This window comes from Ustilaginoidea virens, chromosome 4, assembly GCF_000687475.1.
Source record: "Ustilaginoidea virens chromosome 4, complete sequence".
Lineage (NCBI taxonomy): Eukaryota > Fungi > Ascomycota > Sordariomycetes > Hypocreales > Clavicipitaceae > Ustilaginoidea > Ustilaginoidea virens.
The window spans coordinates 344,399-357,671 of NC_057319.1; the positions used below are offsets into that span (position 1 = coordinate 344,399).

Genomic DNA, 13,273 nt, shown 5'->3' on the forward strand with positions numbered 1-13,273 from the left:
AACGTATTTCAGTTCGACTGGCTGCCTGATCGTCGTCGAAGAAATACGTCGATGCAGTACAACTTGAAGGCAAGATCCCTAAGACTCGGATTGCTTTCCTAGTCGCCGCCAGCTCGCCAACGGCGGGGGGAGAAAAAAAAATAAAGGAGTGAGGAAGATCGGTAGTCGATACCGCGCACGTCTCGGAGAACAAGGTAGACAACAAGAAAAGTCTGCGATGCGACGGAAGCCGTCCGACAAGAGCGGAAGCGAAAAGGGAGTGTACGAAGAGGCGTTAGGTCGGATGAAGCAAAGCGGAGCGAAACCGACGAGAAATGCTTCAAGTGGGGCCGTGACGTGAGGGATGAGTGGTGGGATGTGGGGGGGGGGGAAATCGGGTGGACGAGTGGTGTGGCCGACGTAAGTGGGAGGTACGTAGGGCCAACCGGTCGGGACTTCCACGCAAGCTCAACTGGCCAAGCGGGCTGGGGGAGGCCTGGGTACTTATAATTTTGACTGCCAGCCGCCTGGCAGTTCTCCCAGGCAACAACAGGCCTGTGGCGTCGGCGCTGGGGAGGCAGGCCTCAGGTTAGCGCGTGCACCTGGACCAGCTGCAGCCAATCACCAGCCGGCAAAGTTGCGATTTTGCCTCCTTTTTCTTGCACCATGCAACCAAGATCGGCCCCGGACCAGCCCTGAGGTATCGCCATATCACCGTCGGAGGGCAGGTACCTGCCGAATGCCAGTCAAAACAAGCATGTGCATGTGCATGTTGCATGAGCGGCTAACACGGCCCTCAGCCTACGATACCAAGACGCTCGTGATAAAAGGAGCGCTGCGTTCTTGGTTTTTTTTCTTCTTTTTTTTTTTGCCCTTTCCCCCTCCTCCCGCCCCATCTGGTGGTATGATGGCGACTCTGCTAAACCAGGGTTTGCTGTTTGTATTGAAGCATTTGCAACCGAAAAATAGGCAAGACTTCTTCAGTTCACTTTTTGCGGCGAGATGCGCTCTTCATTGGTAAACGGATTACTGGGCGAACTGGACCCTGCGCTACGGCTACGGTCTACCGACGAACTAGCGGACACACAACTTCCATCCCTCCCTTGGAGAAAATGAACATGGATATGGATGGATGGTTATCTGGGCTGACTCTGGTCGCAAAATCTTTTGTGTGCACGGCCAGCTTTTTATTCCACGCCTGCCTCTTGTGCCACGCACTGTTCAAATGGGACCTGCGTTGCACCGACTTGTGTGGTGTGGTGCGAGGACGGAGTAGTGCGAGTAATGCCAGAGTCACGGACAGAAAGTAAATCCGCCGGTCCAACCTGCCCTGCCAGTGGTGCCACCGCTTGAAGTAACATCCAGCTCTCGGTTCCTTCCTTTTCCTTTTTTTTTTTTTTTTTTTTTTTTTCCCTCCTCTCGCAAAATTTTTTCCCACTGCTTCTTAGTGGGTCCCCGATCAAGGTAAAGCTCGTTCCTGATTCATCACATCGACACTGACTGGTGCAGCTCGTGTTTTGTGAAAATTGTGCCGTGGCAACGACCAGCTCGTCCTCCTTCGCGACGCGCAGAGTCCACGGCAAACGGGCAAACGGCTCAGCTCGAATGGTCATGACAAGTAGTCCGTAGATTGTTCTGCAACCATTTCCTCGCGTTTCATCAGGCATCGGGCACGCATAAGGAAGGGGTGCTTGGCGCTTGCAAGACTTGACTGGTGCGGCGCGTCGTGGCTCGGTGGGACCATGCGTTATCCAATCAAATCCGGCCAACCATCCCTTGCCAACAAAGTACGGAGTACACCAAATACACCAAATACACCAAATACCTCCTTGGGACCCTGGCCGTCTCCCCTCCCCCTTGCGCGTCATGTTACTGGTTGTGAGACTTGTCCTTTTCTCGCCTCCTGTTCGAGACGAGGCCCCCATTACGCGTTCCTTCCCCCTTTGATTTTCTCCCCATGATGGGTGATGATTCATTGTGAATAAATTTGACTCGCGCTTCCATTACGACACGAGACGCACTTTTCGACGGCAGAAAGTTGTCCTGTCTGCATGCGTACGGAGTACGGAGTACTCGAATATAGTTGGCCAAGCGAGCCACACTCTCTGTCGCCAGAACGAAGAACAGTATTCTTGGGCGTGTGGCGGCATTTCGCGTCGCACGCAGCTGTTTGTTCCGATAAGCAGAAAAAAACAAAAAAAAAAAAAAAATTTTGCTTCCCTTGTCCGCGGGCCCGTCACCCTGCCTCCCCCTTTTATGGTTGAATGGGGGTGGCGGGTTGTTTTATTAGGTGCGTGAGGGTGAGTCATGGACTCTTGTCCACCTGCTGGCCTTGCTCCTGCTTCTGAAGGAGGCTGGCCGTTTGCGGCCTCTTACTGGCTGGACCTTCAAGTACAGGTACCAAAAGCTCAAGGGTCCTCGATTCCTCGCAACTCCCAACCCGTTCCTCACTCTCCCGAGCTTGACATGTCGCCGAATGATTTCGTGGCCAGTCTCATGGCAGGGAAGGAAAAAAAAAAAAACGAGACGATGGAACAATGGCATCTAGGTGCATTCATGATACTCTCGACGATTCTACACCCGTGAAACCTACCAGTCCTCTTAACCAAGTGGAAAATCTCAAGAGTCGGCTCAGCTGCGTCGGGTGCAAAACATGCCATTCGCTGGGATGCGCAGGTAACTATACTTTTGAGGCACACAGCCGCCCTGGTGGACCCGAGGCAAGAAGTCCCGCACTAACAATTTTCTGACTTGCAACTTGGCCGACTCCGAGGCCCCCGATTTTCAGGCCCGCTCTATATCCGCACAAACAAACATGAAGGGTTACGTAAGGTACGTTACGTACTACATACAGTACGGACTTGGTAGCACGGAGTACGGAGTCCAGAGTCCAGTTGGACATATCCGACATACCCTGATCCCCAACCGCAGTTCGTTACAAACCAATCACAATCTCTTGATCCGGGAGTCCTGTAGCCAATTTTCTCGTCATCTAGCATGAGATCGTCCATACATGTGTGTGTGTGTGTGTCGTGTTGTAAACGTCGACACAATTGCGCAGCGAACCAATCTTCTCTGGCAAGCATCCACATGTTGGCCTTCTTGTTCCCTTTGCTTCACTAAAAAGGCCCAGGTGGCCCCGGCTCATGGACCTTGCCTCACCTCTGCAGAATAATATACAAACTAAGAGGGCTCCCCCCTTCTCCTTGCCTTGCGGCCAACTACCTACCTGCCTACCTAAGGTAACCTATGCACCGTTACTCAGGTAGTCAGTCTAAAGAACGAACAGGAGCATATGATGAAGCGGTATGCGTGAAACCCAGCGACCACGCATGGGTTGCCCAACGAGGGAAACAAAGCTCTCCATCAAGTCATGTAGTATTTAGGACCCTCTCCGCCTTGTGGCACTTGCCAGTTGATATCCTGGCGAGGAGCTTTGATGTCGCACGTCTTGCAGTGGATGCAGCTATGCAAAAGACCGCCCTTGTTAGTCATGGGTGTACGTTTGACTCGCATTCAGAAATCAGGGAGCGGGGGTTTTGTTCCGTTTTTTTTTTATTTTCTCTCTTTCTCTTTTTTTTTCTTTCGAAACTCACTTTTGGGCATTGATCTGGAACCGGACGCCATGCGGCTTGGACTCGTCTTCAACGTACTCGTACACGCCAGCCGGGCAGAAGCGGTTCTCCAGACCCTTGAAGGCTGGATAGGTCGACTCGGTATGCGCGTCCCAGTCCTTGACCTGCAGATGGACGGGCTGGTCTTCCTCGTGGTTGGTGCCGGTTCGCGACACGCTGGTCAGGATGTCAAAGGAGATCTTGCCGTCGGGCTTGGGATACTCGATCCGGGGGAACTTGTCGGCCGGCTGCGTGGCCGCGTGGTCGGGCGTCTTGTGTTTCAGCGTCCACGGGACTCGGCCCTTGAAGACGAACCCCTCCAAGGCAGAGTACAAGATGCCGCCGATGAAGCCGAGGGGCGAGTGGAACGACGGGCGCATGTTGCGCACCTCCTTGAGCTCCTTCCAGATGGACGACCTGCGGAGCGAGTCCTCGTAGTCGTAGAGGAAAACCGTGCCCTGGTCGCTCTGCCTGAGGGCGCCCCAGGCCGCCTCGGCGGCCAGCATGCCCGACTTGACGGCGTTGTGCGTCCCCTTGACCTTGGGCACGTTGACGAAGCCGGCCGAGTCGCCGATGAGGGCGCCGCCGGGGAAGGCGACCTTGGGGACGGACTGGAAGCCGCCCTCGACGAGGGCCCTGGCCCCGTACGAGATGCACTTTGCGTTTTCCAGCGTGCCGCGGAACAGGGGGTGCTGCTTGAGCCGCTGGAACTCCTGGTACGGCGACAGCCAGGGGTTCTTGTAGTCGAGCGAGACGACCAGGCCCAGCGCCACCATGTTGTCGCCAAAGTGGTACATGAAGGAGCCGCCGTAGACGTCGCGGGGCAAGGGGTGGCCCATGGCGTGGACGGCGAGCCCGCGGTCGAACCTGGCGGGGTCGACCTCCCACACCTCCTTGATGCCGAGGGCGTACGTCTGGTGCTGGCTGTCCTTGCGCAGGTCAAACTTGCGGATGACCTGCTTGGTCAGGCTGCCGTGGCACCCCTCGCCAAACATGGTCACCTTGGCGTGGAACTCCATGCCCCGCTCAAACGTGTCCCGGGGCTTGCCGTCGCGGCCGATGCCCAGGTCGTTGGTGGCCACGCCCTTGACGGAGCCGTCGGAGCCGTACAGGACCTGGGCGGCGGCGAAGCCGGGGTAGACCTCGACGCCGAGCTCCTCGGCCCGCTCGGCCAGCCACTTGACCAGCTGGTTCAGGCTGACAATGTAGTTTCCGCGGTTGTGCATCTGCGGCGGCGCGGGGAGGGGCACGGACGCCGTCCTGGTCAGGAGATACATCCTGTCCTTTGTGGCGGGGGTCGCGTGCCGGAACCGGTTCGGGTTGGACTCGTCCAGCCAGCCGGGGAGGAGCTCGTCGATGGACGAGGGCTGGATGACGGCGCCGGACAGGATGTGCGCGCCCACGTCCCCGGCCTTCTCGAGCACGATGACGCGGAAGCCGTCGTTGCCCGCCTCGTTGGCCAGCTGCTTCAGCCGGATGGCGGCGCTCAGCCCGGCAGGGCCGCCGCCGACGATGCAGACGTCAACCTCGTCCGACTCGCGCTCCACCGACGCCGGGTCGAAGGAGCCGTCGTGCCCGGCGCTGAAGGCCCTCGCCGTCGTGCCCGCCAGCGGCGGCGGGCGAAAGGCTGCGCTTGACCGCCGGCACGTCGTCCCGCGGACGGGCTGCGGCGTCATCGAGGTCATGGCGCGGACGGGCTGCTGTCGTCTGGCTGCGCACGGGGGCGCCGTTGCGCGAGCCCGACTGCGTTGGACGCATCGCGACACCGGCACGGGAGCGCGCATGATGGGGGGCCGGGGGAGCAAAAAGTCGACGGGGCACAACCTCGCAAACGCGCGGAATAGGAGTCCGTTGACAATGGCAGGAGAATTCACGCGTGCGTGAGGGGGTTTCAGGGGGGGTTGGCGGAAGGGCTTTGTCGGAAGACGAAACGACGTAATAAGAAGAGAGGGAGCAGAGCCAGGGAGCCGGATTATTACATGTGACGGCTCATTGGCTGTCGCTGGCGACAGACGGAGCTTATTGGCGGAGCTGGCGACCCGTCCCTCGAGGGAATGTTGAGCCGACCCAAGCCGGCAAGCTGGCGGCTACGCAATAGTATGTAACAGCTGTCAGCTGTCAGCTGGGAGCTGCTGCAACGGCGGCATGGTGGGGCCCTGTGGAGTCCCTTACCTTGAGGCTTGACAGCGACATTCCATCCGAGCAGCTGCATTGTAAAAACGCCCCCTTCGAGCGCAGCAGCCTGACGCGGCACCGACGTTGGCTGGGAAGAGCTGCCGGCAAGGCACGGGCTTCCACGCGTTCCAAAGCTTCCGGTGAATTCAAGCAAAAGACTGAGGAGAGACGAACAGAAATCGTTGCAACATGTCAACCCAGACCGGGCATCATGACGGGGCCAGGCCTCGGCTCGTGTGCACAGGACCCGTGAGCGTGAGAGTGTGGGGCGTGCTTCTTCAAGAATGCGAAAGAGCGCGCAATGTTTTCTCTAGTTGAGACTGGGTGTCTCGAGAAATGTGTCGGCTTACAAGGATACATTATATACGCGCATGCGTACGTAGGCAGGTGAATTGAAGCATAATAATGCCGTTTCTATGACTTGCGTCGTTTTACAATGCAACGTGCGGATACATATAGCATATACTATACACCCGCGTCTATGTATATACTCCATGCTCTGCAGGCATCACTCACACACACGACATGTTGCGGCGTCTGCCCGTCGTTGCTCCACACGGTGCGCATACAGTGCGAGCCGATGCTGGCCAACCAGGCGCAACAGCAAGTAATTGCCGGCCCGAAACCTCTGAGTTTCTGCTCCCATTGAAGGGCCCTGACCATCAAGACAAGCAATGCAAAGCCCGACTGGATCGAACCGCGCAGCACTGCTAGAAACGCAGACGGCAGGTCATGACGACCATTCCATCGCCACGGCGCCCTTGAGCTCCTCGGGCAGCGAGGCCAGGGGCAGCACCAGCACCATTTGAAGCGGCATGCCGGCTCGCTCCCATCTCTGCTCGGCAAGGATGAGGGCAACAAGGACCAGGTTTGAGGGATTAGCCAGGCTTCGTCGGAGCAACCCCCCCCCTCGCCCCCCGGATGCGCGCGGATAGACTTGTTCGGCTGGTGCTCTAACAACGCATACAAGCAAGCTGCCCGCTGCCCTTTCTAGTCCGTGTGCGTGTAGCTCATGTCGCTGTCGCTCAGCGGGCAAGCCAACCATTGGTCAAGGTCTCGGGTCATCGCCAGCCTGTCTCGCTGCTCGACCCGGAGAGAGAAAGACGAGACGGAACAAACCAAAACACACCGGCAGGCTGGGGGGAATTTCACATTGCCCTTGCCCGCTGCTGCCGGGCCCCTTCCCTGCGCTCGGCCGAACCGACCAGACGATCCCTCCCACCCCTCAAGCTCGGCCCTGTGTGCCGCCTCTCGCTGGTGAACCCGTGCAAACCAAACCATCATGAAGTTGGCGTCGCTTCACCTGCTTGCCGCTGCTGGCGTCGCCGCCGCCGCCGATGTCCCCGGCAATTGTCCCGGCTACGACGTCTACGCGGCTCAGAGACACCCGCCCTACTCCCCCGGCAGATTCAAGTATCCGTCCCAGCGGCCAGAGGTCAAGTGTCGATCGTACGTCGTCCCCGACGTGGACAAAACCATCGCCCAGGTCAAAGGTCGCATCAAGGACCCCGATCTGTACAGCCTGTTCGCCAACACCTGGCCAAACACCGTCGACACCACCATCCTCTGGCATGGAAGGGCCGCGGACGATGCTGACCAAGAGGTAAAGCACTCATCACACTTCACCACACTTCCCCTGACAGACCACGACAACGGCCCCCCTCCGAACCAACAAAAAAAGAGTCGCGCTCTCTTCTTGATCTCCCGTCATACTTCCCTCTTTCCTTTTTTTCTTCTTCTTTTGGCTTTTGTTTGTTTTCTCATCCGCCATGGCAGCTTGCCTTTGTCACGACGGGCGATATCCACGCCATGTGGCTGCGCGACAGCGCCAACCAACTGCAGTCCTACAAGCCCATCCTCAACATCACCTCGCACGACGCCGCCGCCGCCGCCGCCAACAGCATCGCCAGCCTGTACAGAGGCACAATCAACCTCCAGGCCCGCTACATCGCCAAGTTCCCCTACTGCAACGCCTTCCAGCCGCCGCCCGAAGCCAAGCTCCCGCCCATCCGCCACAAGCGCAGCTCTCTCGTCAAGCGCGCCGACACCGTCACTCCGCCCTACGACCCCGACGTCGTGTGGGAGTGCAAGTACGAGCTGGACTCCCTCTCGGCCTTCCTGCAGCTCTCGTGGGACTACTACGACGCGACCAAAGACGCCAGGTTCTTTGCCAAGCACCACTGGGCCGATGCCGTCCGCACGATCCTCAGCCTGGCCGACGACATGATGCGAGGCACCTACGCTGACGACGGGCACGTCAACACGTCGCCGTATACGTGGCTCCGCGACGCCAACAGCGCCACCGAGACCGTCTCCAACAGCGGCTCGGGCAACCCCGTGCTGGGCAACATTGGTCTCGTGCGCAGCTTCTTCCGGCCGTCGGACGATTCCACCATCTACCAGTACCACATCCCGGCAAACATGATGTTTTCGCGCTTCCTCAAGGCCTGCGCCGAAATAATGCAGCCTATCGATGAGAATACCGCTTCTCGCATGACCAGGATGGCAGAGGGGATTGAAAGAGCCGTCGAGCTGTACGGTGTCGTCAAGCACCCCAAGTTTGGCGATATTTACGCGTACGAGGTGGACGGGTACGGCTCCCACAACTTGATGGTGAGTTTCGTTGTCAAAGCAAATCGAGGAAGAAAAAATGCGGAGGCCCTCTTTCTGTTTCAGTTTCCGTTTCTGTTTCCGTTCTCTTCGTCTTCTGTTTTCCGGCTTGGTTCTCTCGATTTCGCTTCAAATCCACTCTGCCCCGGCTTGGGCAGCTCCTGTCCCATATGTCCCTTGCTCATTCGTAAACCATAGGACGACGCCAATATCCCGTCATTGCTCAGCATCCCCCATCTCGGCTTCAAAGCCAACACCGACAGGACCTACCAGCGCACTCGCGACTTCGTGCTCTCTCGATCCAACCCCTACTACGGCTTCGGACCAGTGCTCAACGCCACCGGGGGCCCGCACCTGGGCCCCGGGATGGCCTGGCCGATGGGCGTCGTCATGCAGATCATGACGTCGGATCACGACGACGAAATCGTCCACGGCATCAAGCAGCTCATGGGAGCGACGAGCGGCCTGGGTCTTATTCACGAGTCTGTCAATACGTGGAATGACCAGAAGTGGACTCGCCCTTGGTACGTTCCTCCCACGTGAGAAGCAAAAAAAAAATAATAAAAAAAATACAAAAAAAAAGATCGAGTCTCTTGGGATGGTGGTTTGGGCAAGGGAAATGCACAGTCTTCATTAGCTAATCCCTCCTTATCCTAGGTTTGCTTGGGCAAACGGCCTCTTTGGACAAATGATTCTGGACCTCTTGAACCGAAAGCCGCACCTCCTAGCTAGGACGTATCAGTAGTGTTTGTTGGCTAGGGCTCCCTAGCAGCTACCCAAGGTAGCCCATGCCTCTGTTCGGGAGGGATGGCGAAAATCCATACATGTTTCATTTCAACAACGCCGTCATTTGTACCTAGGGGTATGCAGCGTAAATAGCATCCCTCATGCGACCGGCTACGCGGGATTCATTAAACCACTGAGCTTATTTATCTAAGACATGCAATTCCTACAAAACGCCCGGAGGTTGTTGTTGTTGATGTGTGAAAGCCTGCGTCTTCGCGACAACGAGCTCAGCTCAGGTCGAATCCAGCCCCCGACGTGACAGCGTAGAGCAACTTCTCTCGCAAAGTCGCCTCGCTCGTGTATCGCGGCAGTTTCAGCAGATTGACGCATGTGCTTGTGCTAGGCAACCTGTCTTCATCCGTGCCTCCATCCCTGATGCTGAAATTGGGTCGTAGCTGCGAAAACCCCAGCAGCGGCGCCCTGGGCGTGGAGCTGACGTACTTGAGAAAAGCGCGTCTCTGGCCGTCCGTGAAGCCGTCCAGGACCTTCCAGAACAGCTTGACGGTGGGGTGTTCCTCGTTGTCGTCGCCAACCTCGTACAGGCCGCTGTAGACGGTGTTGCGTCGCAGGTCCTCAATGTCGATCTCGGACGAGTCGCCGCCCACCAGGCGCTGCAGCTCGGACTGGTTGAACATGGACAACCACCAGGGGCAAATGATGCAGCGCAGCCCTCGCAGGAAGGCTGCCGTCTGGAGCGCGGGCTGGATCACAAGCCTGTGGCGAGCCGCGTACGAGATGTACAGCAGGCGGTTGTCGTTCGTGACGGGCGTCTGGTCACCGTTGGGTATGAGTCTTCGGGTTACTGTCCTGACCGGCTCCCCTGGAGGCGACACTTGGTCTGTGATGGTGAAATCGAACCCCAACTCGGAAACGTCCCCGGCGTAGTTCTTGAGGCTGAGCAAGCCCTTGTACAGACCCTCGTCCATGTCTCTCAAATCATTGATGCTACCCTTGTACGTGGTTTCCCCCTTCGGCCCAACCGATTGCCACTTGAGAAGGAAGAAGCCGGCAAAGGCCAGGTCGACCAGTATGCCTTCGTAAAGACATTTTCCCACAATCCGCCCGAGAAATTCGAAGCGCTTCAGCAAGCCGCTCAGGGCTTCCTTCCGACCAGTGTCGTTATTGCTCAGGCCATCCTGTCGGAGAGCTTCTCGGACTGTGTCAACAGCTGTGGGGTTGGGGAACAATAGGCCTTGTTCGTTAGAACTGAACATGCCCGACCCCCCGTCCCCGTTTCCAAACGCCTCGGTGGTGAGACCGATGAGAAACTCCTTGGTCATGCCACCTCCATCAATACCCGCCTCTGGTGTGCCAAACTGGTCGACAAACGTGATCTGAATCCCACCTTTGAGCTTGTCACCTAGCCGGTAAAACTGCTTAAAGGCGTCCTCAAAAAGCTGGCCACGCTTAATCTCGGCGCGATGCCTGGAGAAAGGCAGCATCGGGACGGAATCGTTCCAACCACGCCGAACCCTGTCTAGTTTGATGAACTGCCGAAACATCCGGACCCTGGTCTCAAACGGCACAATAAAGGGCATGTGCTTTAGAATCTCGAGCTTCGGTTTCATCTCCGCTAGCCCTTGCTCACGCTGCTGTCTCTTGAGCCTCTTTAATCGTGCATGGCGAGACATTCTCTGCCCCGCGACTGTGGAGTATTGACCAGCCGTTGCACCCTCCTCGTCGTCACTTTCTGCCTCGTCTTCATGACTCTGACGCTGCTCTTCAGCAATAACCGCGTTGACGAAATCTTCTTGCTCGAGCTTGGCGTTCATCAGCCAATGACCGGAGGGGAGAAAGTGTTTCCTTGAGTCTCTTTCATACAACATCTTCAAGACTGGAGTTACGATGGCACGAAGGCCATCCAGATCCAGCTTCTTGGATGCGATGGACGACAAGGAGACGTCAGGAGCTGCGGTATCTCGCGAAGAGCGAAACCCTGCTCCAAGATACGAATCAAGGCGAGATTTTGTTGCGCCGTCGAGTGCCTTCTGGAACTGAGCAAGGTCTCTGGCATTGTAATGCAGCACAAAAGCCGTGTTCTTGAGGAAAACGGAGAGCATCTCGACATCCCTCAGGGACAGGCTGCATTGGCGAAGGTGAGACGTGGGTGAGTCGATGTCCATGGGGTGAGTGGTGATGCCACTGAAAAAATCTTCGTCGTCGCTGAGCCGCAGGATGAATGTGTACAAATCCAAAAATAAAAGCATCACTCGCCACTCTTGCTCTTCCCTGTTTTCTTCGAGTAGCTGAGGTGTTCCTTGGAGATATCGGCGGATAACCTCCAGTGGGCTCTCCGAATCGTTTAGCAGCTTTGAGAACACCGTTGTCTGTCTCATTATTTGCCACAAGAACTTGATCATGGGAATAGGCCCGGAGGATGAGGGGATTTCTCCACGGAACAAGCGCATTCTCGTGTCGTCGGCGTTGGCTGGAAAGCTATGCAGCAGCGTGAGAATGTATCCAGCGAGAAGACTAGTCCCATGAGAGTCCGCTGTAGCAGAGTGAGCCAAGTTGTATGAAAATTCCCGCAGAGTTTTCGAGATGCCCTCATGGTCTACAAGCGAGAGCAGCTGTTGTTGGATGTATGTATCCAGAGGTTGCAAGGCTAGATCCTCGGTTGCATCGGTGTCCTCTTCGGCTCTGCCTTTTAGACTCATCCTGAGGCTGATATCTGACGAGAGATATGTCAACTGAATGAGGAGCGCATTCAGATACAACAATTCGGCAGAAGAGTCAAGAGAGACGCGCCGGAGGCTGATAAAGTGTGCTAATAGCCACAAGAGTCTGTCTGTTGGGGAGTTTAGTTCAGAGCAGGATTCGTAAACGAGTTGGATTGCATCCGCAAGCTTGCTGGCCTTGATGCGTTCTGATAAACGGGACGGATTGTTTTCGAGAAAAATCAAGTTGCCCTGAGCGAGGAAATTGAAAGTAAAAACTTTGTAAATAGCGTTAGATTCTGCGCATCGACGCGTTAGTGGCAAATACTTGAATCTTGAGGTTCCTTGAACTCACCAGCTTCTGACTCTATTTGAAGGGGAATTGTGAGTGAGTCAAACAGGAGGTCTGCGACGGTTTCATTCTGTTCGTCCTGAAAAAGACGGGCAAGCACCGTATAATACGTTTCGATCGAATTTATGATGGTACGCGTGTCGTAGGATGCGAGTCTGGAGATGAGCTTTAGCAGGACGACAAAGTCATGATTCGGGGCCCTAAACAACGATTATCAGCATTCTTTCCTGCTACTCCTGCGATTTCAGCAACGCCAGAGTACTTACTTTGGCGAGACCACGACACTAAGTGCGTGGATTAGTATATCATTCAAGGACGAGAGGCGGGAAATGAGAGTATCCCGCGGAGTTATGTGTTGGATGCCAGCTGATGCGCAATCTTGGGCGAAGTTGCATGTTCGTTGAATATCTCGGGAGGACCGTTTGGTATAGAAAGAGAGTAACAAATTGAACGCCAAAGGCAGGCGCTCAAGCGCCGCAGCTGGTGATGAGGGAGATTGATACAAATCATCAAAGGCGTCCCTTTGACTATCTGCCATGGCACGCCTGGTGCGGTGGCCACGCCACGTCTTTTGGATTTTGCCGGCTGCCTTTAACCTTTGTCTCTCCAAGTGACGTTTCTCTCGTTCGGCCTGAGCATCGGACACGGTCTTGGTGGCGTTTGATGCTGCAGCTGGACTCCATAGTGCGTTGTCAAACGGGTTACTGGCCTGCCCGCTCAGGTTGACGTTGCGAGGGCGCCGCGAGTTGCCGGTGAATGTCGAGAACATGATGGCAGGCCGAGGCGCTTACTCGGGGCCCAGATTCTGACGAGATGGATGCTTGTTGGGCAGAGAAAAGCTGGGCTGAGCTGGGCCGAGCCAAGCCGAGCTGGATAAGGGTTGCGTCTGCTTCGTAGCCCGGGCGACTGGTAGGCGGTTAAGTCGACTTTCGAAGGTGCATTCGGGGTTTCGACAACAGAATATACCTCGACTCTCCAGGTATCACCAAAGGCATCTCCCCATCCAGGCGACACTAAAAGTGGGACACGCAGGCTCACAGGCGCGTTGATGAGGTCAGACCACTTGACATGGTTGACCTTGAGAGCGTGCACGGCAAGAC

The 13,273-nt window shown here is 56.4% G+C and overlaps 3 protein-coding genes across 3 annotated transcripts; 1 reads left to right on the forward strand and 2 right to left on the reverse strand.

Moving 5' to 3' along the window:
* Positions 1-3,345: 3,345 nt before the first annotated feature.
* On the reverse strand, positions 3,346-5,377 carry UV8b_04610 (uncharacterized protein; the record flags this gene model as incomplete). Its single annotated transcript, XM_043142108.1, has 2 exons — positions 3,346-3,445; positions 3,576-5,377. 2 exons carry the CDS (start codon positions 5,375-5,377, stop codon positions 3,346-3,348), a joined length of 1,902 nt encoding a protein of 633 aa, XP_042998042.1.
* A 1,673-nt stretch (positions 5,378-7,050) lies between these two features.
* Positions 7,051-9,123, forward strand: UV8b_04611 (uncharacterized protein; the record flags this gene model as incomplete). The annotated part of the gene is made up of 4 exons (XM_043142109.1): positions 7,051-7,371; positions 7,545-8,381; positions 8,577-8,902; positions 9,036-9,123. 4 exons carry the CDS (start codon positions 7,051-7,053, stop codon positions 9,121-9,123), a joined length of 1,572 nt encoding a protein of 523 aa, XP_042998043.1.
* A 268-nt stretch (positions 9,124-9,391) lies between these two features.
* Positions 9,392-12,942, reverse strand: UV8b_04612 (uncharacterized protein; the record flags this gene model as incomplete). The annotated part of the gene is made up of 3 exons (XM_043142110.1): positions 9,392-12,120; positions 12,177-12,373; positions 12,440-12,942. 3 exons carry the CDS (start codon positions 12,940-12,942, stop codon positions 9,392-9,394), a joined length of 3,429 nt encoding a protein of 1,142 aa, XP_042998044.1.
* Positions 12,943-13,273: the final 331 nt, after the last annotated feature.